The sequence below is a fragment of the Bufo gargarizans genome, chromosome 6 (assembly GCF_014858855.1).
Source record: "Bufo gargarizans isolate SCDJY-AF-19 chromosome 6, ASM1485885v1, whole genome shotgun sequence".
Taxonomy (NCBI): Eukaryota; Metazoa; Chordata; class Amphibia; order Anura; family Bufonidae; genus Bufo; species Bufo gargarizans.
This window is the reverse complement of record NC_058085.1, coordinates 150,459,106-150,485,420: the sequence shown is the minus strand read 5'-3', so window position 1 is coordinate 150,485,420 and position 26,315 is coordinate 150,459,106. Positions and strand designations below refer to the sequence as shown.

At 44.6% G+C, this 26,315-nt stretch overlaps 1 protein-coding gene across 2 annotated transcripts in view; it reads left to right on the top strand.

The window, feature by feature from the left end:
• The window catches only part of LRRC20 (leucine rich repeat containing 20), an 810,255-nt gene extending 799,982 nt beyond the window's left edge, over window positions 1–10,273 (top strand). For both annotated transcript variants that reach the window (XM_044298858.1, XM_044298859.1), the window contains exon 5: window positions 9,943–10,273. In XM_044298858.1, the coding sequence (XP_044154793.1) occupies window positions 9,943–10,061 (119 nt within the window). In that variant the 3' untranslated portion in view covers window positions 10,062–10,273. The remainder of the gene's footprint in view (window positions 1–9,942) is intronic.
• The last annotated feature ends 16,042 nt before the right edge of the window (window positions 10,274–26,315 follow it).

Below are 26,315 nucleotides of genomic sequence, written 5' to 3'. Positions count from 1 at the left end.
TAAAGAGGCTTTTCTAGCGATACCAATTAGGTACTGTCCACATCACATTTTTTCTCTCCTTCAACATATATGTTGGAGGAAAAAAAAGATGTCAAAGCATAGTACACTACACTTTTCCATCCAGCAAAAAAAGTATGCATTTTTGTTTACAACAAATATACAACATATACGTTAAAAGTAGGGCATAAACACGATGTGAGCAGGTTACATGCTTCACTAATGATGACTATCACTAGAGAGGAAGATCTCAGATTTCTGATGGATGAGGAAGGGTTCTGAACAGACAGTTTGTCTAACTGGCTATCACTACAAATTATTATCTTGGTTATATTTGTATGTATTTGAGCAGGACAGGGATTTATCTTGGTAAATTTAGTATTTTGCAGTCTATTACAGTTCTACATGGTTGTAACCTAGGTTTCCCAGAATCCTTAAAGGCAAATCTGCCTCGCTATGGTTTGATTTAGCAATGAGGAAGGAAAATTATATTGGTGGATTTTGTATTTTCCAGTCTCTATATTACAGCTCCACATACCGTATTTTTCACCCCATAAGACGCAGGTTTTAGAGGAGGACAATAAGAAAAAAACAATTAATTAGATCTCTGGTCAGACTACCAATGAGACCCCCAATGTTAATCAGACCTCAGCTGACAGCCCCAATAATACCCCCAATGTTAATAAGACCTCAGATCAGACCCCCAATCAGACCTCAGATAACAACCCCATGCCTCTTATTAGCCCCCATATGCCTCTCCTCAGCCCCCATATGCCTCTCCTCAGCCCCCATTTCCTCTCATTAGCCCCCAGTAGCCTCATATCAGCCCCCATTGCCTGTCACCAGCCCCCAGCAGCCTCTCTTCAGCCCCTATTACTTCTCATTAGCCCCCACCAGCCTTATGTCAGCCCCCATTGCTTGTCACTAGCCTCATATCAGCCTCCATTGCTTGTCACCAGCCTCATGTCAGCCCCCATTGCTTGTCACCAGCCCCATTGCTTGTCACAAGCTACCATAAGCCTTATATTAGCCCCCATCAACCTGGAATAAAATAAAAAAGCACTTAACTTTCCCGCTCTGGACACCGATGCTCCTCTCCTCCAGTGTGATCCTCTTCATCTTGCCGCCGGCTGTGCAGTGAACCGGCGCTCACAGCGTCATAGAGTGCCCTGCACAGCTTGCAGCTAAGGACCAGGAAGCGGTGAGTACAGAGCCTTCACCGCTTCCTGGTCCTCCGGTACTAATGAGCACTTCCATAATGGAAGCGCTTTATTATTATTCACCCCATAAGACACAGTGGCATCCCCCCCCCCCCCCACACACACACACACTTTGGTGGGGAAAAAATGTATCTTATGGGGTGAAAAATATGGTAGGTTGTAACCTAGCTTTTCCAGGACCATGGAAGGCAAATCTGCCTACATGTGACACTATTTAGGAGTGAGGAGGGGGCTTTATCTTGGTGGATTTAGTATTCTTCAATCTATTACAGTTCTGAGTGGTTTTAACCCAACTTTCTCAGGATTCTGAAAGGGAAATCTACCTTGCTATGGCACTATTCAGGAATAGAGAGTGGGATTTATCTTGGTAGATTTAATATTCTGCAGTCTGTTCCATGTGGTTTTAACCCAGTCAAGGAACTTGAAAACCAATTTTGCCTAGCTGTGCTAGCTGTGGCACTATTTGTGAGATGAAGGATTTATTTAGACAGACTATGTATTTAGAAGTCCCTGTTAAGAGCTCCACATAATATGTTACCCAGCTTTCCTGGGACCCTGATTGACAAATCTATCTAGCTATGCTACAGCATGGAGGATTTTTCACAGGTAGTTTTACTCTGATTTCCAGGCTTCTGGCTATTTGAGAATGCATTGGAGCTCCTTACCAAGCACAGCGCCATACATTGTATAGCGGTTGTGCTTGGTATAACGCTCATCCCCATTCATATCAAAGTATAAATCTTATAAAAGAATGAACTGTAAGCATTCAAAGCTAGGTCTTTTCAGACATTTGAAAGAATTGCTGGTTTAATTTCTGATGGGGATCTGAGCTGGAGTATTTATATTTTTGCAAGCTTTTGATATTATTATAGCTGTAGTAATAAAAATCTAATGTAAGTCTAATAAAATAGGCTAAAAGAAAATGAATTAGTAGTCTGCAGGATCAAATGGGCACCCTAGGTGGTAAATGTAGCTAAACTGATAAAATGGTGAAACGCTTTGGGCAGAGTTACATCTAAATGTTTTTTTTTTATTTGAAGTAGATGATGGTAAACATATTCAAACCATCATTTCTACATTTTTTTATGATCAGTGTTAGACATGTAAGCCTCCATGCTTTTTGTATTAGGTACTGATGACAAAGTTAATATACATAACTTTCTTTTCCAACTATTCCACCCTACAGTTCATAGTCCATATTCTAGATTTTTGTAAAATAATAGGCTATTATGTTTTAACAAGAACACCTTCATACAATTGTTTAAGATTTAAGACATAGAAGAGAGTCTTTTTGACATAGAATTTATGGTTATGAAAAATCACATGCTTTAACAAAGAGAGGCCACAAGTTTAAGTATCTTGCAGAACTTCAAACGATTTAGAAGAGGTGCTCAGGGAGAGACATGCTGTTGGTGATTAAGTCGTATTGATTTAAATTTTGATCATCTCTCTGGAAAGCATTAGTTCTTGTGATTGAAGACGCTCAAGGGACAAAGCTAATGAAAAAAACTATGAGATAATATTTAGTGGTGAAAATAGTTGTATATTTAGATAGATGGTATCCGTGGACATAAAACTGATATTTATAGCCCCTCACAGAAGGCTTATCAATAAATTGGAGTCTTTGTGCTTGGACTCCCATATTGTTGAATGGATTAGGCAGTGGCTAAGGGACAGACAACAAAGGGTTGTAGTCAATAGAGTATATTCAGACCATGGTCTTGTTACCAGTGGGGTACCTCAGGGATCTGTTCTGGGACCCATATTGTTTAATATCTTTATCAGCGAAATTGCAGAAGGCCTCGATGGTAAGGCGTGTCTTTTTGCTGATGACACAAAGATTTGTAACAGGGCTGATGTTCCTGGAGGGATACACCGAATGGAAAATGATTTAGGAAAACTAGAGGAATGGTCAAAAATCTGGCAACTAAAATGTAATGTTGATAAGTGCAAGATAATTCACCTGGGGCATAAAAACCCAAGAGCAGAATATAAAATCAGTGATACAGTCCTAACCTCAGTATCTGAGGAAAGGGATTTAGGGGTCATTATTTCAGAAGACTTAAAGGTAGGCAGACAATGTCATAGAGCAGCAGGAAATGCTAGCAGAATGCTTGGGTGCATAGGGAGAGGAATTACCAGTAGAAAGAGGGAGGTGCTCATGCCGCTCTACAGAGCACTAGTGAGACCTCATTTGGAGTATTGTGCTCAGTACTGGAGACCATATCTCCAGAAGGATATTGATACTTTGGAGAGAGTTCAGAGAAGAGCTACTAAACTGGTACATGGATTGCAGGATAAAACTTACCAGGAAAGATTAAGGGACCTTAACATGTATAGCTTGGAAGAAAGACGAGACAGAGGAGATATGATAGAAACTTTTAAATACATAAAGGGAATCAACAAGGTAAAAGAGGAGAGAATATTTAAAAGAAGAAAAACTGCTACAAGAGGACATAGTTTTAAATGAGAGGGGCAAAGGTTTAAAAGTAATATCAGGAAGTATTACTTTACTGAGAGAGTAGTGGATGCATGGAATAGCCTTCCTGCAGAAGTGGTAGCTGCAAATACAGTGAAGGAGTTTAAGCATGCATGGGATAGGCATAAGGCCATCCTTCATATAAGATAGGGCCAGGGGCTATCCATAGTATTCAGTATATTGGGCAGACTAGATGGGCCAAATGGTTCTTATCTGCCGACTGTCATGGTCTTACCTTCTTGCTGCTCTCCTTCGTTTGACATGTGCTGGCGGCCATCTTGGTTTCTGGGTTTCTTGTAGCCTCCCACCCTGCGGCTTCTCCTTCCCACTGGGAGGAGCTGGATGCCTAGCTCATATATATAGGAGGTCTGTGGCTTCAGTTCCTTGCTTGGTCCTCCTGTGTTCACATGCTTCTAAGACTGCTGCTGCTTCTGGTTCCTGATCCTGGCTTCGTCTGACTACCCTTCTGGTTCCTGACCTCTGGCCTCGCAAGACCCTGCTTCGGTTTAGCCATCCGTTTGGACTTTTGCCTTACAGCTTGATTTTCAATAAAGCCTTCTTATTTCCACTTATCTCTTGTTGTACGTCTGGTTCATGGTTCCATGACATTAGGACCAAGCCATGAATCCTGACGGTACAGGGCCATCCTCGCTACCTACGCTGGTTGCCAGACTTGATCAGCAGGATCACCTGTTGGGTCGGTTCGCTGTGGCGTTGCAAACCCTGCTTGAACGCACGGCTCATTTAGCTTCCGTTGCCGATGGGTCGGTTGTCGCTCCTGGGCCCGCTCCTACTGCCGCTCCGGTTGTTGCGCCAGAGTCTACCCCGACACCTGTTGCTGCGCCTGCGGTGTTTCGGGGTATGACCGGTTCTGCCCCCCTTCCACAGCGCTTTGGGGGAGAGCCAACTCAGTGCTGAGGTTTCCTTAACCAGGTGGGCATTTATTTCGAGTTGCTGCCACATGCCTTTCCTACTGAGAGATCAAAGGTGGGCTTCTTGATCTCGCTGCTCTCGGACAAGGCCTTGGCCTGGGCCAGCCCTTTATGGGAGAACAACAATCCGGTGGTTGCCGAGTTTTCCGGTTTTGTTGCTTCTCTTCGGAAGGTATTCGATGTGCCGGCTCGTGCTGCCTCTGCTGCGAAGCTCCTTATGTCCATCAGACAGGGTTCACGATCCGTAGCTGAATACGCCATTGAGTTTCGTACCCTGGCAGCAGAGGTGGGCTGGAATAATGAGGCTCTGGTCGCTGCTTTCTCTCATGGTCTCTCGGATGCCTTGAAGGATGAGGTTGCAGCTAAGGACCTACCAGTGGAGCTCGAGTCTCTTATTTCTTTCCTGATTTTGATTGACACCAGACTCAGGGAGAGACCTTCCTTTAAGGAGAGCCTGCGGAGGTCTTCTAACAGATTGGCGCCTACGTTTGCTGTCCCACCCGTGCCTCCCTCTCCTCCCACGCCTCCTGGGGATGACTTGTCTGGGGGTGAACCCATGCAGCTGGGGTTTGCTCGCCTGTCCGAGGGGGAGAGGGTACTCCGGAGACGCGAGGGCCGATGCATGTACTGTGGTCTCGGTGGGCATTTTCGGTTGGCATGCCCGAACCGTCCGGGAAACGCTCGCACCTGAGATCCTGTCGGGGGCAGATCTTGGGTGGAGTCTCCTCGTCCCCGGTTTCCCGTGTTGACAAACCACTGATTACTGTTGTCCTCTCCTGGGTCGGGGGCTCGGTGACGACCCAGGCGTTGGTGGACTCTGGTGCTGGTGGTTTGTTCATTGATAGTGTGTTCGCTGCCGCCAATTCCATTCCTCTGCAGCCTCGAGGTTCCCCACTGGCTCTTGAGGCGATAGACGGCAGACCCCTTCTGCCGCCACACGTGACTCAGGAGACCCTTCCAGTGGGGATGGCCATTGGTGCCATTCACAGAGAGTCGGTCTGTCTCCAGGTTATTTCGTCTCCACACTACTCGGTGGTCTTGGGGTACCCCTGGCTCCAGAAGCATAATCCGACTTTCGATTGGAGATCGGCCGAGATCCTCTCGTGGTCACCGCAGTGTGGGGCTAGTTGCATCCATGGGCCTGTCAAGTTGCTGTGTACTTCCTCGGACTCTCTGTTGCCTCCTGAATACGAGGAGTACCGGGATGTATTCGATAAGGTGCGTGCGGTTGCCCTACCTCCGCACCGCCCATACGATTGTGCCATAGAGTTACAATCTGGTGCCGTTCCTCCTCGTGGCAAAGTCTATCCACTGTCGGTAGCGGAGAATGAGGCCATGGAGGAGTACGTGAGGGAGGCGCTTTCACGCGGACACATTCGCAAATCCTCGTCCCCGGCAGGGGCTGGATTTTTCTTTGTGAAAAAGAAGGGCGGTGAGTTGAGGCCTTGCATCGATTACAGGGGTCTCAATCGCATCACGATCAAGAACGCTTACCCGATACCCTTGATTTCCGAGCTGTTCGATCGCCTCAAAGGGGCCACGGTCTTTACCAAACTCGACCTGAGGGCGGCATATAACCTGGTAAGGATCAAGGCGGGCGATGAGTGGAAGACCGCGTTTAACACCAGGACCGGTCATTATGAATCCTTGGTTATGCCCTTTGGGTTGTGCAATGCGCCCGCAGTCTTCCAGGAATTCATCAACGATGTTTTCCGTGACCTGTTGCAGCAGTGTGTGGTGGTCTATTTGGATGACATCTTGGTATATTCTGAATCCATGGAGGCTCACATTCTGGATGTCAGACGAGTGTTGCAACGGTTACGAGAGAACAAGCTGTTCGGTAAGCTTGAGAAATGCGAATTTCACCGATCCCAGGTAACCTTCTTAGGTTACATCATTTCCGCTGAGGGGTTCTCCATGGATCCTGAGAAGGTTTCGGCTGTCTTACAGTGGCCCCAGCCCAGTGGTCTTCGTGCCCTGCAGCGCTTTTTGGGCTTCGCCAATTATTATCGGAAGTTCATCAGGGACTTTTCCATGCTAGCCAAGCCTCTCACGGATCTGACCAGGAAGGGCAGTAATCCCCAGGTCTGGCCGCTCGAGGCCATCCGAGCTTTTGAGGCTCTAAAATCCGCCTTTGTGTCGGCTCCGATTCTGTCGCATCCCAACCCTGGGTTGCCTTTTGTCCTCGAGGTGGACGCGTCTGAGACGGGAGTAGGCGCCCTTCTGTCTCAGCGTAGAACACCAGAGGGTCCTCTGCTTCCTTGTGGGTTTTACTCCCGGAAACTGTCTTCTGCGGAGTGCAACTATCAGATTGGTGACAGGGAGTTATTGGCCATCGTGCAGGCCCTTAAAGAATGGAGGTACTTGCTCGAGGGCTCGGTGGTTCCGGTTCTCATCCTGACGGACCACAAGAATCTGACCTACCTCTCTGAGGCCAAGAGATTGACACCACGTCAGGCCAGATGGGCTCTGTTCTTGTCACGTTTTAATTACGTGGTCTCCTACCTACCCGGTTCCAAGAACATCAGAGCGGATGCCTTATCACGGCAGTACTCCGAGCTGTCCGGGGAGGAGTCGATTCCGACTTCGGTCATACCTCCGAATCAGATCCTGGCCGCTATTCGCACCAGCCTGACCTCTCCCCTGGGTGAGCAGATTTTGGCGGCTCAATCTGGTGCTCCCTCTGGGAGACCCAACGGCAGATGTTTTGTGCCTGAGGAGTTGCGCACTCGGTTGTTGCGAACCTACCATAACTCCAAGGCCGCGGGGCATCCTGGAAAGAATCAGCTGTCCTGGGCTGTTTCACGTCTGTTCTGGTGGCCTTCTCTACGTTCCGACATCGCCGCATATGTAGCGGCATGCTCCGTTTGTGCCCAGAGTAAGTCCCCTCGGCACCTTCCGTTGGGCCTTTTGCAACCCATAGCCACCGGGGAGCGTCCATGGTCACACCTGGGGATGGATTTCATTGTGGACCTCCCTGCATCCCGAGGCCATACGGTCATTCTCATGATTGTGGATCGGTTTTCCAAAATGTGCCACTGTGTTCCTCTCAAGAAGTTACCCTCTGCACAAGAGTTGGCCTCGATTTTTGCCAGGGAGGTCTTCCGGTTGCACGGTTTGCCCAAGGAGATTGTGTCGGATCGGGGGAGTCAGTTTGTGTCCAGGTTCTGGCGCGCCTTTTGCTCCCAGTTGGGGATTCATCTCTCTTTCTCCTCGGCCTACCACCCTCAGTCCAATGGGGCCGCAGAACGATCCAATCAGGCCTTGGAGCAATTCCTTCGTTGCTATGTCTCCGATCACCAAGACAATTGGGTTGACCTCCTGCCTTGGGCTGAGTTTGCCAGGAACACGGCGGTGAACTCTTCCTCTGGGACGTCTCCCTTCATGGCCAATTATGGGTTCCAACCTGCCGTGTTACCGGAGGTATTCTCTCCCCAGGATATTCCGGCTGTGGAGGATCACCTTTCCGTCCTACGTGCTTCTTGGGTACAGATCCAGAGGTCCCTTGAGGTCTCTGCGCAGCGCCAGAGACTCCAGGCTGATCGCAGATGAGCGCCCGCTCCTTCCTACCAGGTCGGAGACCGCGTATGGCTGTCCACCCGCAACCTCAACCTTCGAGTGCCCACTCCCAAGCTGGCGCCTCGCTTTGTTGGTCCCTTCCGAGTGCTTCGCAGGGTAAACCCGGTAGCCTATGCCCTTGCGCTTCCTCCTGGCATGCGGATCTCCAACGTGTTTCATGTCTCCCTGTTGAAGCCACTGGTGTGTAATCGTTTCACTTCCTCGGTTCCTCGGCCTTGTCCGGTCCAAGTGGGCAATCGTGAGGAGTATGAGGTGAGCAATATCCTGGACTCACGCCTGGTCCGCGGTCGGGTGCAGTTTTTGGTCCATTGGCGTGGTTATGGTCCAGAGGAGCGTTCCTGGGTTCCCTCCGCAGATGTCCATGCTCCTGCCTTGCTCCGAGCCTTCCACGCACGCTTCCCTCAGAAACCGTTCTTTACTCCGCGGAGGAGGGGCCCTTGAGGGGGAGGTACTGTCATGGTCTTACCTTCTTGCTGTTCTCCTTCGTTTGACATGTGCTGGCGGCCATCTTGGTTTCTGGGTTTCTTGTAGCCTCCCACCCTGCGGCTTCTCCTTCCCACTGGGAGGAGCTGGATGCCTAGCTCATATATATAGGAGGTCTGTGGCTTCAGTTCCTTGCTTGGTCCTCCTGTGTTCACATGCTTCTAAGACTGCTGCTGCTTCTGGTTCCTGATCCTGGCTTCGTCTGACTACCCTGCTGGTTCCTGATCCAGGCTTCGTCTGACTACCCTGCTGGTTCCTGATCCAGGCTTCGTCTGACTACCCTGCTGGTTCCTGATCCAGGCTTCGTCTGACTACCCTTCTGGTTCCTGACCTCTGGCCTCGCAAGACCCTGCTTCGGTTTAGCCATCCGTTTGGACTTTTGCCTTACAGCTTGATTTTCAATAAAGCCTTCTTATTTCCACTTATCTCTTGTTGTACGTCTGGTTCATGGTTCCATGACACCGACACATTCTATGTTTCTATGTTTCTATTTTGTAGCTAACCAGTAGCAGATTTTTCCCCCTTTTGTACTACAGAAAATCACCATTCTCAGCAGTCTACCTCTGAGGGCAGTGATTTTCTGCGGTGGTCATGTTCCACATCCAGGCACATTACTGCTCTGTTCATAAACAAAAAGTGGCAGAAGGACGAGATGAGCACATGGAACGGCACTGGAGAAAAACATGAGTACATGAAAGTTTTTTTTTATTTTAGACATGGTATGGGTTGTCCAAGATCACAAATTACCTCTATCAACCTGGTTGAGGAATGGAGGCAAGTAATGATGTTGCAATAGAAAAACTGCCCTCACCAATCATTGCTGTATAAAGTACCCCTCGATAGACTAAACTAACATGTCCTGAAAGCACTGCCAAACTTTATTAGGTACGCAAGACTAAAATGTCCCAAGCCTGAACTAGTTAAACTGTAACAAAATGCCATAAAGTAAGACCTATCTGTTGTGATCTCGCAGAGTCACAGAAAATGGAGCTAGAGAAATGGCGAGTTTAACTTTTTTAAATTTTCAGTTATGTCAGGGCTTGTCCAAGATTTTTTATTTATCTCAGACGGACCCTCATAAAATGCTCCTCTGTTTTCAGACCGCTTGTAATAGTAATAACTGATAATGTATGGACAGTCTCTTTAACTGATACTTTGACATAAATATAATGTACATGGCTGACGTTGATTCTAAAGTGCAAATAAATAAATGGTATACTGACATAATGCTCTCTATTTCTATTTTCTACAGATATTCCTGTTGATACTCTGAACCAATTGTCACGTCTCTTAAGTGTGAACCTCAAGCTTAATCCCATAAATAAAGATGCATCGAACCTTTCCAGCGTTAAATATAAACTGGATCTGTAAAGTGCTGAATGTGGGGGGTATAAACCTCACCAAGGATTACTGCTCTCCAGCCTGCAACTCTGCAGGAATGCCTCTTTCTGATCATAGAAAATCTACGTGAAATTACTGAATTAATCGCTTTAAATTATGGGTGTCATTTCTGCAAGATTTCTGTTTGAATATCTGGGTTGTTGAATTAAATAGCTGCTTTAACAAATACATTTTAACATGAATTATTTGATGTTTTTGTCTTTTTGATAACTAGATTCTACTAGAGGTCTAGGGGAATAATTACCTTTCATTATAGGCTATGGTAGGAAATTGTAGACTCATCAGTTTAACAACCAAATGTTTAAAGGAGTTACCCAAAAATATAATTTTCTTTCCTCTCTGTGGCTGGCAGCAGTTCACACGAGACAATCAAGAGCCTGGATCATCCAAGGTGCATTGCAATTCCCCTTTCCTCCCCTGCAAATAGCGCTATATTTTTTACAGTACAAATTGTCGCCTGCATTATATATAGCAGTATAATTTTTAAATTGAGAATGTCATTTTTAGCTCTTTATTTTTATATTTGGCATTAATGGCAGCCAAGCTCATCCCAGAGAAGTCCAAAGAGAGGTTCACCCAGCTTTCACTTCACCTGCCACTGTCCCTACCTCTTCCTTCGCAACTGTCCCTGCCTCCATCAGCCTCAAACCAGCCTCCCATCAGACTCACTAGCCTCCATCAGCCTCAGATCACCCCCCCCCCCATCAGACCCCTCAGCATCAATTCAGACCCCCAGCAGGTCAGAATATTTATACTGCTCTGATTAACAGTCTATATTCTTTATGTAAATAAATTAGAATCTCTAAGGGAGGAGATTCTAACTTATAATCATAAAGACCAAGCCAATAAGAGCTTGTGATCTGCGCTATGTTTGATGACAAAAAGTAGGCAGTGGTAAATCAAAATGTATATTTATTAAAATAATAATAATACAGTGAAAATTGATCAAATATAAAATTGGTGATAATAAAATTATGAAAATTATTAATGATATGCAACCTTTTAAGAAGGCAAAAATGACCTATAAGATATACATATATTCCTTACAATTTATTATTGTGATAATACGGTACAATATATTTTAAATTACTTTGATACCTGATTTCTCTCAGCTGACAGATGTCTCAGATTAAACTTAAGTCAGATTTATATCAATATATATATATATATATATCAACCATACATGCATAGAACGGAACTCAGTTCCTTGGAGATGATACCGTGATATAAGAATAATTTTTAATAGTATGTATCAGTCTCCCTGCATTGGAAAAAGTTAGAATGATACTGCAGTTATAAACCAGCCTTATTCCAAAACAGATTCTACACCCAAAATATTGTTAATTAAATATATATGTGTGTGTGTGTATATATATATATATATATATATATATACAAATATATTACTTTCGTTCTCCTATAAAATATAGGAAATTGTATACTATACCAGTGTATCGGCTAGCAGAAATCAATTTCAAGATTCAGGACTATAGACTGGTCTGGTCCTATTGGTTCAAGGACTGTTATGTGCTCCTTGAAAAGACTGAGGAATGGAATGATGTTCTCAAGGAATGGGTGGATCCCCCTGAATGACTGGATAGGTGGTTCTAGTTCATCGGATGGGTTTGACGATTCCTCAGGTAGGTGTATCAGATTGATCAGATGGCCTCCCTCTGTCAGCTCATGCTGCCTTTTTATCCCCATTTGGAAATGGGCATGGTTGGGTTAATCAATAACTAGTTACCTCACTGGTGTCACTCCTCACCTATTTCACAACTCATGTCTTACTTCAACCCCACCAATACAGTCATGTGAAAAAATTAGGACACCCTTTGAAAGCATGTGGTTTTTTGTAACATTTTTAATAAAAGGTTATTTCATCTCCGTTTCAACAATACAGAGAGATTAAAGTAATCCAACTAAACAAAGAAAACTGAAGAAAAGTCTTTTCAAGATCTTCTGTAAATGTCATTCTACAAAAATGCCTATTCTAACTGAGGAAAAAGATAGGACACCCTCACATGTATTCCCTCTTAAATTGGCTCAGATCTCACACAGGTATATCACACCAGGTGCACATAATTAGTAGATCGTTACTCTGCATGTTGAATGAGGCTTGCCCTATTTAAACCTCAGACATTTAGTTTGGTGTGCTCCTGACTGTTGAAGTGAGAGTGAGCACCATGGTGAGAGCAAAAGAGCTGTCAGAGGACTTCAGAAAAAAGATTGTAGCAGCCTATGAGTCTGGGAAGGGATTTAAAAAGATCTCAAAAGATTTTGAAATCAGCCATTCCACTGTCCGGAAGATAGTCTACAAGTGGAGGGCTTTCAAAACAACTGCCAACATGCCCAGGACTGGTCGCCCCAGCAAGTTCACCCCAAGAGCAGACCGCAAGATGCTAAAAGAGGTCTCCAAAAACCCTAAAGTATCATCTCGAGAACTACAGCAGGCTCTGGCTACTGTTGATGTAGAAGTACATGCCTCTACAATCAGAAAGAGACTGTACAAGTTTAACTTGCATGGGAGGTGTGCAAGGAGGAAACCTTTGCTTTCCAAGAGAAACATCGAGGCCAGACTGACATTTGCCAGAGATAAAGTTGACAAAGACCAGGACTTCTGGAATAATGTTCTTTGGACAGATGAGTCCAAAATTGAATTATTTGGACACAACAGCAGAGGACATGTTTGGCGTAAACCAAACACAGCATTCCAAGAAAAGAACCTCATACCAACTGTGAAGCATGGAGGTGGAAGTGTCATGGTTTGGGGCTGCTTTGCTGCAGCAGGACCTGGTCAGCTCACCATCATAGAATCCACGATGAATTCTACTGTGTATCAGAAGGTGCTTGAAGAACATGTGAGACCATCAGTTAGAAAATTAAAGCTGAAGCGGAACTGGACCATGCAACATGACAATGACCCAAAACATACTAGTAAATCAACAAAAGATTGGCTGAAAAAGAAGAAATGGAGAGTCCTGGAATGGCCAAGTCAAAGTCCAGATTTGAATCCCATTGAGATGCTGTGGGGTGACTTGAAAAGGGCTGTACGTGCAAGAAACCCCTCAAACATCTCACAGCTGAAAAAGTTCTGCATTGAGGAGTGGGGTAAAATTTCCTCAGACCGATGTCGAAGACTGGTAGATGGCTACAAGAACCGTCTCACTGCAGTTATTTCAGCCAAAGGAGGTAACACTCGCTATTAGGGGCAAGGGTGTCCTATCTTTTTCCTCAGTTAGAATAGGCATTTTTGTAGAATGACATTTACAGAAGATCTTGAAAAGACTTTTCTTCAGTTTTCTTTGTTTAGTTGGATTACTTTAATCTCTCTGTATTGTTGAAACGGAGATGAAATAACCTTTTATTAAAAATGTTACAAAAAACCACATGCTTTCAAAGGGTGTCCTAATTTTTTCACATGACTGTAGATGGCAATGAAGGTCTTTGTAAAAAGTTTTGCAACCATGACTAATTCTTATATTTTCTTACAAAACTAAAAACAATATGACTAGAGTTGAGCAGACACCTGGAAGTTCGGGTTCGACAGGTTCGGCTGAACTTTGAAGCACTAAAATGACTCTAAAAAAGTCATGAAAAGGGCTAGAGAGCGGCAAAAGGCAGCAAAATGTTGTTAAGAGCAGCTCAAGTGCTCTGCAAACAAATAGATAGGGAAATGACTTAAAATAACATAAAATATGTAAAAATAATAATAATAATCTTGATTTAGGAGGAGGAGGTCCATATGGAGTAGGAGGTTGAGGAGGAAGTAGATGTGTAGGTGTAAGTGAAAGCATCGGTGGAGGAGGAGGAGGTAGCCCTCCTCTATTTTTGTTTCAATTTGGGCAGACCCCAAAACATTGGTAAATGTAAAAAATAAAAACTAAGAGAAAGTGCACTGGACTACAACAATAGCTGGGTGAGGCCGGTATACATGTCTATTCTGCACAAGGTAAGAACAAGTTCTGTGGTATCCCTGCCTGGTTTATTTTAATGAACGTGAGCTTGTCCACATTGACTGTGGACAGGCGGCTGCGCTTGTCTGTGATAACCCCCTCCTGCCATGCTAAACAAACGTTCAGACAATACACTGACCAGCACCTCCAAGACGTAAAGGTCAAACTCAGGCCATGTGCCTAATTTGGAGACCCAGAAGTTGAAGGGGGCAGACCCATCAGTCAGTACATGTAGGCATGTGCACACATATTGCTCCACCATGTTGCTGAAATGCTGTCTCCTGCTAAGACATTCCATATCAGCTGGTGGTGCTGGTTGTTGTGGTGTGCTGACAAAGCTTTTCCACATTTCGGTCATACTAATCCTGCCTTCTAAGGTGCTGGTGGTGCCCCAGCTGCGTTGGCGACCTCTTCCTCCTCCTCAGCCTTCGCCTCGTGCTTCCACTGAGCCCCCGCTGTCAGGTGGGAATGCCATCATCAGTGCATCTACCAGCGTGTGCTTGTAGTCGCGTATCTTCCGATCAGTAACAGACTTTACTAAATTTTGTTCCATGTCAGCAATGCAGAGTAGGGGTTTTTCACTGGCAAAAATGGGTTAATGTCAATCATCAATGTAACAGACGAATTTTAGAAATTTAGGTCCCTGTCACCTATGCAGAGCAGGGGTTTGTATACGGCATAAATAGTAAAATGTCACCCGAGAATGTAACAGACGATTTTTAGAAATTTAGGTCCCTGTCACCTATGCAGATCAGGAGTTTATTCAAGGCAAAACTGGGTTCAAGTCACCCACCAATGGAACAGACGATTTAACAAAATTTAGGTCCCTGTCACCAATGCAGAGAAGGGGTTTATTCACGGCAAAACTGGTAAAATTTCACCCAAGAATGTAACGGAAGCTTTTGCTCCCTCATTTGCTGTGCTGGTGCCTCTGTGCAACCACCGCCTTTTCTTCCAAACGGCATATGTCACTCGCATGACCTTGATTTCATGTAGGGTCTAGAACCTCATCATCCTCCACATCATCTTCCACCCACTCATTACCTCCTTATCAGTCTGCAAACTTCAGAAAGCCGTAGCAGTTGGCACCTGTGTTTCGTCATCATCAGAGACGTGCTGCGGTGGTCTTCCCATGTCCTCATCCTGAAACATAAGTTGTTGGGAATCAGTGCACTTAATCTCTTCCACTTCTGGGGCAGAGCTATGTGGATGGCCCATGGAAACCCTGCCAGCAGTCATCAAAAAGCATAACAGACTGCTGCATGACTTGGGGCTCAGAATGCTTGCCTGATTTTCAAAGAGGTGAGTTGAAAGACAGATGGCCATGGGCTGTAGGTGCCAAATCTGAGCTTTCAGAAGGGGACTGGGTGGGAGAAAATGTGAAAAAACTGGAGGCACTGTTAGCCACCCAATCTACTATCGCCTGTACTTTTTTTCTGGCCTCACCATTCGTAGAGCAGCATTAGGCCCGACCAAATACCTCTACAGGTTTTGTCGCCTACTCGCACCTGAGGAAGGTGTTTCACTTGGGCATGTAGCTGGCACAGATTGACCACATCCTCTACCTGCAACAGGCGCTCCACCAACACCAGCAGCATCACGACCAGGGCCACAACCCTTAATCGACATTCTCCTCATTCTTTGCATTCACCCATGAAACTAACAGATGGTTTATGTAACAATGTAACCACCAATAGTCAACAATTAAGTTCACTGACAGTAAGGCTGTGTCGGTGTCATAAAGAGAAAACATTTATTGAGGTCACACAACAGTGTGAAAGTTAAATTTAATACAAATGCTTCGCTGTCCAAAAAAATTTGAATTTGCCACTCAACAATGTAACAGAAGCATTTGTGAAATGTATTTCCCTGTCCGCTATGTAGAGCAGAGGTATATAACAGCCCAAAATTGGTGAATGTCACCCAACAATGTAACAGACACATTTTTTAAAGTTATTTCCCTGTCCACTATGTAGAGCAGGGGTATATCACAGCCAAATATGCAAATATGTCAACCTCTGAACACCCAAAAACACCTTAACACCAAAAAATTGCTGTAGAAAAATCAGCCACAGATTGAACAAACAGATAAATTATCTTTCTGTGTCAGGGGTGTAAAAATTGTGTATTGCACATGTGCACTGGCTGTACAGTTGTGTACCTGGCCCATGTTGGTGCAGGAACCCAAAATCCGAGCCACTTGTGAACGGCTGGCCTGATAACCGTGGAAATGTCACCCCACACGCAAACAGATGGATTTGCTGAATTTATTGGCCTGGCTGTCACATATGCAGTGCAGGCCGCAGGGTTAGTTAAAAGACCAAACTGTGAATATGTCACCCCACAATCCCAAAAATAAATTTAGTGTATTTATTTGCCTTGCTGTCACGTATGCAGCACATGCCGCAAAGGTATTTTATGGCCAAAGAAAAATAAATGTTTTCACCAACAATGAAACCAACAATCCAAATGATGGATTTAACAGATTTTCTTTCACCACCCCAATAAAGCGCAGGCCGCAAAGATACTTTATGGCAAAAAAAAAGTTTTTTTTTTCACAATGTCAAAGTTGTATTTACTGATTATATTTCACTGCAAAAGGCAGCAAAATGTGGTTAGGAGCATGGCAAGTGCTCAGCAAACAAATGTGGATTGGGAAATGACTTAAAATAACATAAAATACATAAAGATAAAAAATAATAATCTTGATTTTGGAGGTGGAGGTCCATAAGCAGTAGGAGGTTGAGGAGGTGGTGGTTGTGGAGGAGGAGGTAGCAAACACATTTTTTATTTTATTTTTTTACTATATATTATTTTTTTTGTTGTTGTTTAAATTATGGTAGGGCAGAGCTTAGCGGCGCATGGAGTAGGACGCACGCCGCACTAGCTCCGGCAAGTATCCTTTCTATTATGTAAAAACACAAATGCAATCGCACTCTGCAAACCAGCACTCTGCCCTGCCTTTAAGCTGGATGTTAAATGAGGCATTGGTGTACATTTTGGCCAAAGCGTAATAAGCCACTCACCGCGTCAAGGTCGCCTCATGAGTGGTCCCTAACACTAGTTCCTACCTTTTATGGGCCATGACAGCCACACTGTACAGGGATGGCCCCTGTAAAGATGACCAGCATTCCCCAGTTCAGCATGAGGGGGGGGGGGGCGAGTTCTAGCCTGTGCAGCACTGAAGAGGGTCTGCCAGTGATCTCTGCCCCTGAGCCCACCCTGAAAGACGTGATGGCAGCTATTGCTAGTTGTAACGTCACCCTCCAGAATATGAATATTAACATTGGAAGCCTAAAAGCGGATATATCCATTATCCGTCATGACCTGCATAAGGTGGCTGAACGCACCTCAGAAGTTGAGAGGAGGGTCTCGGATCTGGAAGACGGGGCTGTTACCCTACAGAAAGGGAGCCGGGCTGCGTCAAAGGATATAGCGGCGCTTTATGCAAAGACTGACGACCTTGAAAACCGCTCTCGCCGCAATAAGGGGTTAATGGGGGGATAGTGGGGGTTAATACTGTCAAAGGTGCTATTGATGGCAATTCCAAAATGCTGAAACGTACAGTCCTTTTATACCTTGTCGGGGGAAATGGAGAAGGGATGGGAGATTGTATTCTGGTGATTAACATTAATTTTCCTCGCAGCTGCTGGGAGGCGGAGAGGCATGAATCTCAATTGTACTTTTATTTATGTATGCATTCTTATGGGACCTGTTACGAGAATACTTAGCTGGAATGTGAGGGGAATGGCGGATGCTACAAAGAGACACGGTCTGTTCCGTTACTTGTCTAGATATCAGCTGGCAAAAATATGCTTGCAAGAAACGCATATGACCAGGCAATCTACACATGTTATGCAAAAGCTGTGGTTGGGTTATTCGGTGCATTCCGTCTTCTCCTCGCATTCCAGGGGGGTTAGTATCCTAGTTCATAAGAATATCATATTTGAATGCCTCAGGGTATGTGTGGATGATGAGGGTAGGTTTATAGGAGTGCATTTTGTGGTCCGAGGGATGAGGATGGCGTTGGCGACAATCTATATACCCCCACCATTTACCTCGGTGCCTTTAAGGAAGCTTATGGAGTTTATGGCAGAATTTTCGGAACTTCCAATGTTAATAGTGGGAGACTTTAATAATGTACTTGACAGTTCGCTTGATAGATGCCAGATCGCACCTAGCGGTAGCAATACGGGTGACACCCCATTTGCAAGAATACTGAGGGAAGTAGATCTGATGGATGTATGGAGGGAGACCCACCCCCTGGACAGGAAGTACTCGTGTTGCTCCTCGACTTATGGCTCTCTGTCGCGCATAGATCTGGGTCTGGTGAATGCTCATATGTTTCCGTTTGTACAGAACTCAGAATATCTGACTAGGACCTTATCAGACCACTCCTTATTTAGCATCGCCCTTGATATTTCTGAGACAGCCAGGCCGGGGATTAGATACTGGCGTTTAAATGCCTTTTGGTTAAAACTGATGGGTGACTCGTCCGATACGCTTCATTCCCTTAGGGAATATTTTTGTATAAATGTGGGGACTGCGTCTCCGATAGTTGTTTGGGAAGCGATGAAGGCCTTCCTCAGGGGCTCCCTTATCAAAGCAGTCAGTCGTATTAAATCTAAATCTAGAGAGCTTGATCTGCAGAAACATGATAACATGAAGTTAGCGGAGGAAGCCTTTGTGTTGAATCCATCTAACCTAACAAGCAACGCTTTAAAGACTAGGCAGGAGGAGCTGAGATGTCACCTCTTGGAAGTAGCAGAGAGGAAACAACTGTTTTACAAGCAGCAGTTTTTTTACTGAAGGCGAGAGTGTAGGCCATATGCTCACGGTTGTCGCGAAAGTGCAGCAAGGGTCACAATGTATATCTGGCTTGTTAGATGCTGCTGGCGTCCTCAGGCATGATACTGACAACATTTTGAATATACTGAATAATTTTTATTCCTCTCTGTATGCTTCTAAGGTGACATGCTTGGATGAGGATATTGACGCCTTTTTAGACACACTAAATCTCCCTAAGCTCTCCAGGGAAGACAGTATGCGGTTAGAGGAGCCGATTGAGTTGGAAGAATTGAGGGCGGCACTAGCTGCTATGGCTAGCGACAAGGCGCCAGGTTTAGATGGGCTGCCGGCGGAAGTATATAAGTCCTTTGCGGAAGTGTTGCTCCCGGAACTTCTGAAGGTATTCAATTATTCCAAGGAGAGGGGGGTGCTACTTCCGTCTATGCAGGAGGCGTTAATAGTAGTCATTCCTAAGCCGGACAAGGATCACTCTCATCCTGACTCATATAGACCGATATCGTTGCTCTCCACTGATGTTAAGTTGCTTGCAAAGGTTTTGGCCACGCGTCTGTCTAAAGTGATTTTGTCTATCATACACCCTGACCAGACAGGCTTCATGCCTCAGAAATCAACGTCAATTAATATTAGAAGGGTGTTTGCCAGTATTCAACTTCCAGCTGACAATGTTGGAGATAGAGCTATCCTTTCTTTGGACGCGGCCAAGGCCTTTGACATCATTGAGTGGCGATTCCTGTGGAGAGTTATGGCATATATGGGGTTTGGAGATGAGTACATATCCTAGGTCCGGGTGCTATACTCTAATCCCAAAGCATGTGTCAGGGCGAATGGAGGGGTGTCCCCCACCCAAGTTCTGTCGCCTCTGCTGTTTGCAGTTGCGATTGAACCATTGGCCGCAGCGATTCGTAAGTCACCGGACATTCGGGGGTTCCAATATGGGACAGTTAATAATAAAGTGGCGATGTATGCAGACGATACTTTGCTTTTTCTGGGGGACACTGGTCCATCTTTGGAAGCGGCTATGAAAATCATTGACTGCTTCGGTGGCCTGTCGGGTCTGACTATTAACTGGAGTAAGTTGGCGATTATGCTGCTTGACGGGCAAGTGCAATCGCAGATAGTGCGGAACAGAAGTATTCCATGTGTAGCGACCTTTAAGTACTTGGGTATCCATATATCCCCTAGAATCCGAGACTTTGTGTGCCTTAACTTCGACCCGCTGGTTATTAAATTTTGTAATAAAGCTAAGGCATGGTGTAAATTATACCTGTCGGTGGCGGGAAGAGCCAATCTTATTAAAATGGTGTTGATGCCTCAGCTACTCTATATTCTACATAACTCCCCAGTCTGGCTGTCGAAGTCCAAATTTGTTCCAATCAATGCTATTTTCAGGGAGCTCATATGGCGGAAGGGGCAACTGAGAATTAAGCTCGGCTGCACAATGCCAACATTTTAAAGGGTGGATAGAACTGGAGTCGAGTGAGGTGCAGTGTCAGTTGTTTACTCATTGCTTGTCATCTAATGACCTATTGCTGATCCTTGAGACTAAAGGGGCCGGGAAGAATGGGAGGATGGGAGATCTGGGTTACTTGATGCACTCCGTGTGGAACAGGGTCAAGCTCCTGAGGGGGGTTATCGGCAATACGGAATATACTCCACTGTGGGACAATCCCGTGCTGCCGGAATTCCTCTCCCTGTCTGATTTTGGGACATGGAAAAGAAAGGGTATTCTGAGGTTGGGCCACCTTTTGGAAGAAAATAAGTTCATGTCATTTGCCAGATTTCAGGAGCTGTATGAATTGCCTAGAACTCACTTTTATAAGTATCTTCAGGTGAGACACGCATACAACTCCACAGTTAAAGGTACGACTGTGATGGCAGGGAGAGATGCTGCATTGCACCAGATTCTGTCCAGGGGGGTGAGGAGAGGTATGATTTCATGTATATACAAGCTGTTGCTTGATAAGCTTCTAATGTCACATCCGATTGCGGCTAAAGGTAAATGGGAGAAAGATGTTGGTGTGCTAACTGATGACCAATGGTCTGACATACTGGAGGCGATATCTCTCTCTTCCTTGAGTGAAGGGCGTAAACTCTCGCAGCTGTTTATTGTTCATAGGGTCTACAAGACACTGTTTTTTTTTTGTTTCGAATAGGGTTTAGACCCATGGATGAATGTCCAAGGTGCTCTGGGGTCTCTGCAGATCTGTTACATATGATGTTGACGTGCGAGAGGTTAGGGAGATACTGGGAGTTGGTATCGCAGACAATACAGGACGTTTACAAGGTACGGACACCCTCTGACCCTAAAGTGTGTGTGTTGGGATATGTCTCGGAATTGGCCACCGGTCAGGTGCATAAAATAGCTATAGGTAGAGTGTTATATGTTGCTAGAAAATTAATTGCCCTACATTGGATACAGATAGCGCCGCCAACTCTAGGCGAATTCTTAAGTGCGGTTGACACGATGTTGAGTTATGAGCGGATGGTGTACCAGAAGCGTGGATGCCCAGCAAAATTTGAAAAATTATGGGAACCTTGGCTGTCGTTTCGACGTCTGTATAGAAATGTCTAACAGTGTGCTTTTGTACTTTGCAGGTTAGGGTGGGGTGGGATGGGAGGGGCTGGGGGGTTGGGTTGAAATTGGATTATTACACATGGTTTGGTATCCTTTTTGTTATCAGCCTTACGGATAATATGTGTTTATGTCATCTTTGTACGTGATATGTTAAAACGTGTATTTACATTGTAAAATGTTTAATAAAAAAGGATCTGATTAAAAAAAAAATAATAATAATTATGGTACACCCCAAAACATAGGGAAATAAAAATAATAAAACAATGAGAAAGTGCGCTGGAGTATAACAGTGGCTGGGTGAGGCCGATATGCATGTCTATTCTGCACAAGGTACGGACAAGTCCTGTGGGATCTATGCCTGCTTCATTTAATGAACGTGAACTTGTCCACACTGCGCTTGTTTGTGATAACGTCCCCCTAAACACACGTTCAGACAATACACTGGCTGCAGATTATATTTCAATCTCAGAAATTGACTACAGGGGTTTTTTACTTAAAAAAAGTCACCCCTACAATGGAACAGATGGATTTGCTGAATTTATGTGCCTGCCTGTCACAAGCCTCAGAGGTACTTTACAACAAAAAAAATGTAATATGTCACCCCACTATAGAATAGATGGATTTAACTGATTATATTTCAGTCTCAGAAATGCAGCACAGGGGTACTGTACAGAAAAAAATGGGGATATGTCACCCCCTGGGTCCCTGAACTCACAGACAGTATTATTTTCCCTTCCCCGGGCACATATGCAGTGCAGGTGCACTTTAAAAATGGGTATATGTCGGCCACTGAACTACAAGAAGAGGATTAAATGATTGTCCCTGGCACATATGCAGTGCTGTTGCACTGCTGTTGCACAAAATGGCCGCCAACGCCCACCTAACTAACAGACGGATGAAAACTTTGTTTCAGTCTCACTGGTCTCAGGGCAAGGTACAAAAATGTTGCATTGCACCCCCAAAAGAAAAAACGCTGTAGATCGCAGACTTCACACCAAGTGCAGATATCAGAGTCTTTCCTAATCTCTCATTCACAGCAGCAGCATCCTATCCCTTCAATTGCAGTGCTACATGACTCCAGCTTATATAGAGGCTGGGTCACATGCTGCACTTGGCCAATCAGAGCCATGCCATTAGTAGGCATGGCTGTGATGGCTTTTAAAGGCACACAAGTTAAACGCTTGTTGATTGGCTGCCCTGCAGCCTTTCAACAAGCGCCATTAAGTCGCTGAACACCGAACGTGAACCTGAACTTTTACGATAAAAACGTAAAGTTCGAACCCGAACTTTACAGTTCGGGTTCGCTCAACTCTAAATACTATCTTTAATCTAATCTTTGAGCAACCACTCATTACAATGAGACACAAACATTACTGTGTACATTGCCTAGACTTCTAATTAAAATACACACTAAAAAAAGTCCTTACTCTATTCATTGAGATAAAAACTGATTTCTGGTGATATTTTGTGCATTGTCTGGATGAAGTGATGAAGACATTGTTTGCTTTGGACATCTGTATTTACAATGAACAGTAATGGTAAAGGCAGCTCTCACCTCTTCCTCTGCTAGACGAACAAGGATACCGCACCTGGTTGAAGTTGAACAAATTTTGGAAGAGAAAGCATCCAGCTCCACGTCTAAGCAGGAAACACTTTTTATTGATGTGGTTTAAAAATCTTCATACAGGATGGTTTCTAATTATTATATGGTCTGAAAAGTGTTGACGAAACTATCCTGTATGGTCTGAAACGCGTTGACGAAACTATCCTGTATGAAGATTTTTAAACCGCATCAATAAAAAATGTTTCCTGCTTAGACGTGGAGCTGGATGTTTTCTCTTCCAATATCTGTATTTACAATCCCCCCTTCCCGAGATCTTCTGAGAAACAAATAATAACTTCACACCAGTCTCACTCTCTGACATAGCACTCTGAAACTACATTGGAATTTCCACCTCAATTCTAACATTAAATGAATATCCCTTTATCAAATTTCTAGTTATATAAAACACCCAATTTTATAACATATCATATAAAAAAAAACAAATACATTCATAAGGGTTAATATAAACATTCCAATGAATACTAAATTATATTCTTTTTACTCACTGAAAATAAACTTAAACTCAGCACATTTCTATTTGGTTACCTATCTGTGTAACTACAGACAGCATTTTATGATACGTCTCTGTAAAGGCATAAAGACTTTTATGATAAGTGTTAAACACCCTCCTCTCAAGAGAATACTTATGCAAACATTTCTGCACAAATCCTTTATCTCAGAGTTAGGGATTCTAAGTCCAAAGGGTTTGAACTCATATTGCCCTTTTGACAAAATCAGACAAGATGGCTTCTCCTAATGTCCATTTCCATATATCTGTATAGGCCTTATACTATGGACTCTTTTTATAGCCAATAGTTATGGCAAATACCTCCCCCCCCCCCCCCCTTTTTCCCTACATTAGTCAAGTGTCAACTTTAGACTTAACTGGGAAAAAGGTCAGAAGAAATATGTAGGAGGTCATTCTCTTTCATCCATTCTGATGAATAAACATATTGTATTTGTTGGAACTCTGTCCATTAAATCTTCCATATTAGTCTTGTATTTATACACATCCTAAAAAGGTACATCATCCCACTTTTTTAATGTCTAATGGTCTTTGCATGCAAGTTTAGAGCGGAATTTGGCACAAATGACGCCATTATTGTCGTGGGCTCTGTTCACATGCGCAATATACCATTGTGGCACCTTCCCAAGCTAAAATTGGGATATACGGTAATTCCCTTTTAATGGATCCAAACTTCGCAAAAGACTTCCTACTTTAAATACTTCTCTGTCAATGCGAATCCTGGAACATATACAGTATAGAACGATTCCCGCTGAATGATCTGGTTTGCTAACAAGTACAGTCCTGAACTGGACATCAAGGATCAACACCAATGTCTTGGTTCAGACCGTCATTGTTCTATTAAAGAAAATAAGATAATGAATACATGCTCTTAATAATCGATATTATATTATAGCTTGCTGCATTTACCAAGTGCTGCTTTTTATAAGTGCATTGGAGATATTCAGGAGACTAACTTAGACTAACTCAGAGCTTTTCCACTGTAGCAGAACGTCAGCTGTGTTTCTGGTGGATACTCAGACACTGTGTTTCAAAACAGCATAACTTCAGCTGTGTTTCTGGTGGATACTCAGACACTGTGTTTTAAAACAGAAGAACTTCAGCTGTCTTTCTGGTGGATACTCAGACACTGTGTTTCAAAACAGAAAAACTTCAGCGGTGTTTCTGGTGGATACTCAGACACTGTGTTTCAAAACAGCAGAACTTCAGCGGTGTTTCTGGGTGATACTCAGACACTGTGTTTCAAAACAGCAAAACTTCAGCGGTGTTTCTGGTGGATACTCAGACACTGTGTTTCAAAACAGCAGAACTTCAGCGGTGTTTCTGGGTGATACTCAGACACTGTGTTTCAAAACAGCAGAACTTCAGCTGTGTTTGGAACTTAGAGAACCACCTAGGGGGCGGAGCCTGCAACGAAGCCGGATGGCTGTGTGAAGTGCGGCTCTCCAGAAGCTTATCCCTCATAGCGCACTATTTTAAGCTCCAAAGATACCAAAATGGTCAAAATAGGTGGCCAAAAGCCCGCTGACCAGGCGGGTCATGCTCGTTCCCTCAGCCAGTCCGGCGAAATTGAGAAATTTATCAAAAAAGCGGCTGTGATAGCTGTTAACAAGGAATCCAAGATGGCGCCCGGAACACCTCGCTCCGGCTACAAACAGGCTGCAGCTTCCAGCTCTGATAAGGTAAGAGACGAACCCTGCGACTCCGAACACCTACCCATCTCTAGGGCTTTCCTCAAAGAGGCACTATCGGATGCCCTGGGCCCGCTTAGCCAAGATCTTTCCTTAATAAAGGAGGACGTTCGGCATATAGGCCGGAGAGTGGAGGCTCTTGAAGGCACCCAGGCCGCCATACTGCAGCACCAGGGCGGGGTATCCTCCAGCCTGGCACTGGCCCAAAACCACATCAACTCCTTGTACATAGCATTGGAGGACCAGGAAAATAGAAGTAGGAGAAATAATCTCCGATTCAGAGGCATACCTGAAACGGTTGCTGCTGTCGATATCCCTGAAGCGGTAACTCAAATCTGTTTCAAACTGCTAGGTCCGGACACTGTGTTTGAGGTGTTAATTGAAAGGGCTCACAGAGCTCTCCGTCCAAAGCCACAGCCGTCGGAACCACCTAGGGACGTGATTTGCAAGTTTCTACACCTCCCAGTGAAAGAGGCTATACTATCTTGCTCCAGAAATTCCAGCTCAATAGAATGGGAAAACAACTCCATAACTATCTTCCAAGACCTGGCCCAATCCACCCTCAAGAAGAGGAAAATGCTGAAACCACTTACAGATTGTCTACGCCAACGCAAGATTATATACAGATGGACATTCCCTTTTGGTGTCTCCTTCCTTCATGACGGTCGTCGTCTCCATATTGCCTCTTTCAGTGATTTGGACAAAGCCTACGACCTTCTCCAGATCTCGCCACTGCCCATAGAAAATTGGGACGCTGCCCAGAATATGACCACCCTACCTGATCTACCTCAAGTAACACCCTGGGAACCTCCTCATACCCCAAGGCCCCAAAAATCCAGAAAAGGGAACTTCTCAACCACTCCTAAACGATTATCCCTGTTGGATAAATAATCGTCTCCTATTACTCCGTCAACTTGCTGCTGTCACAGGGGACTCATTGCATAAGTTCTGTATTCTACGTTACTATATCCTCTTGAATTATCAAATGAAAATTATATTCTCTTGCTGAGTGGGACTGGAGACTTATACTTTCATACCACATTTGATTATGCCTTGTCTCCACTTAG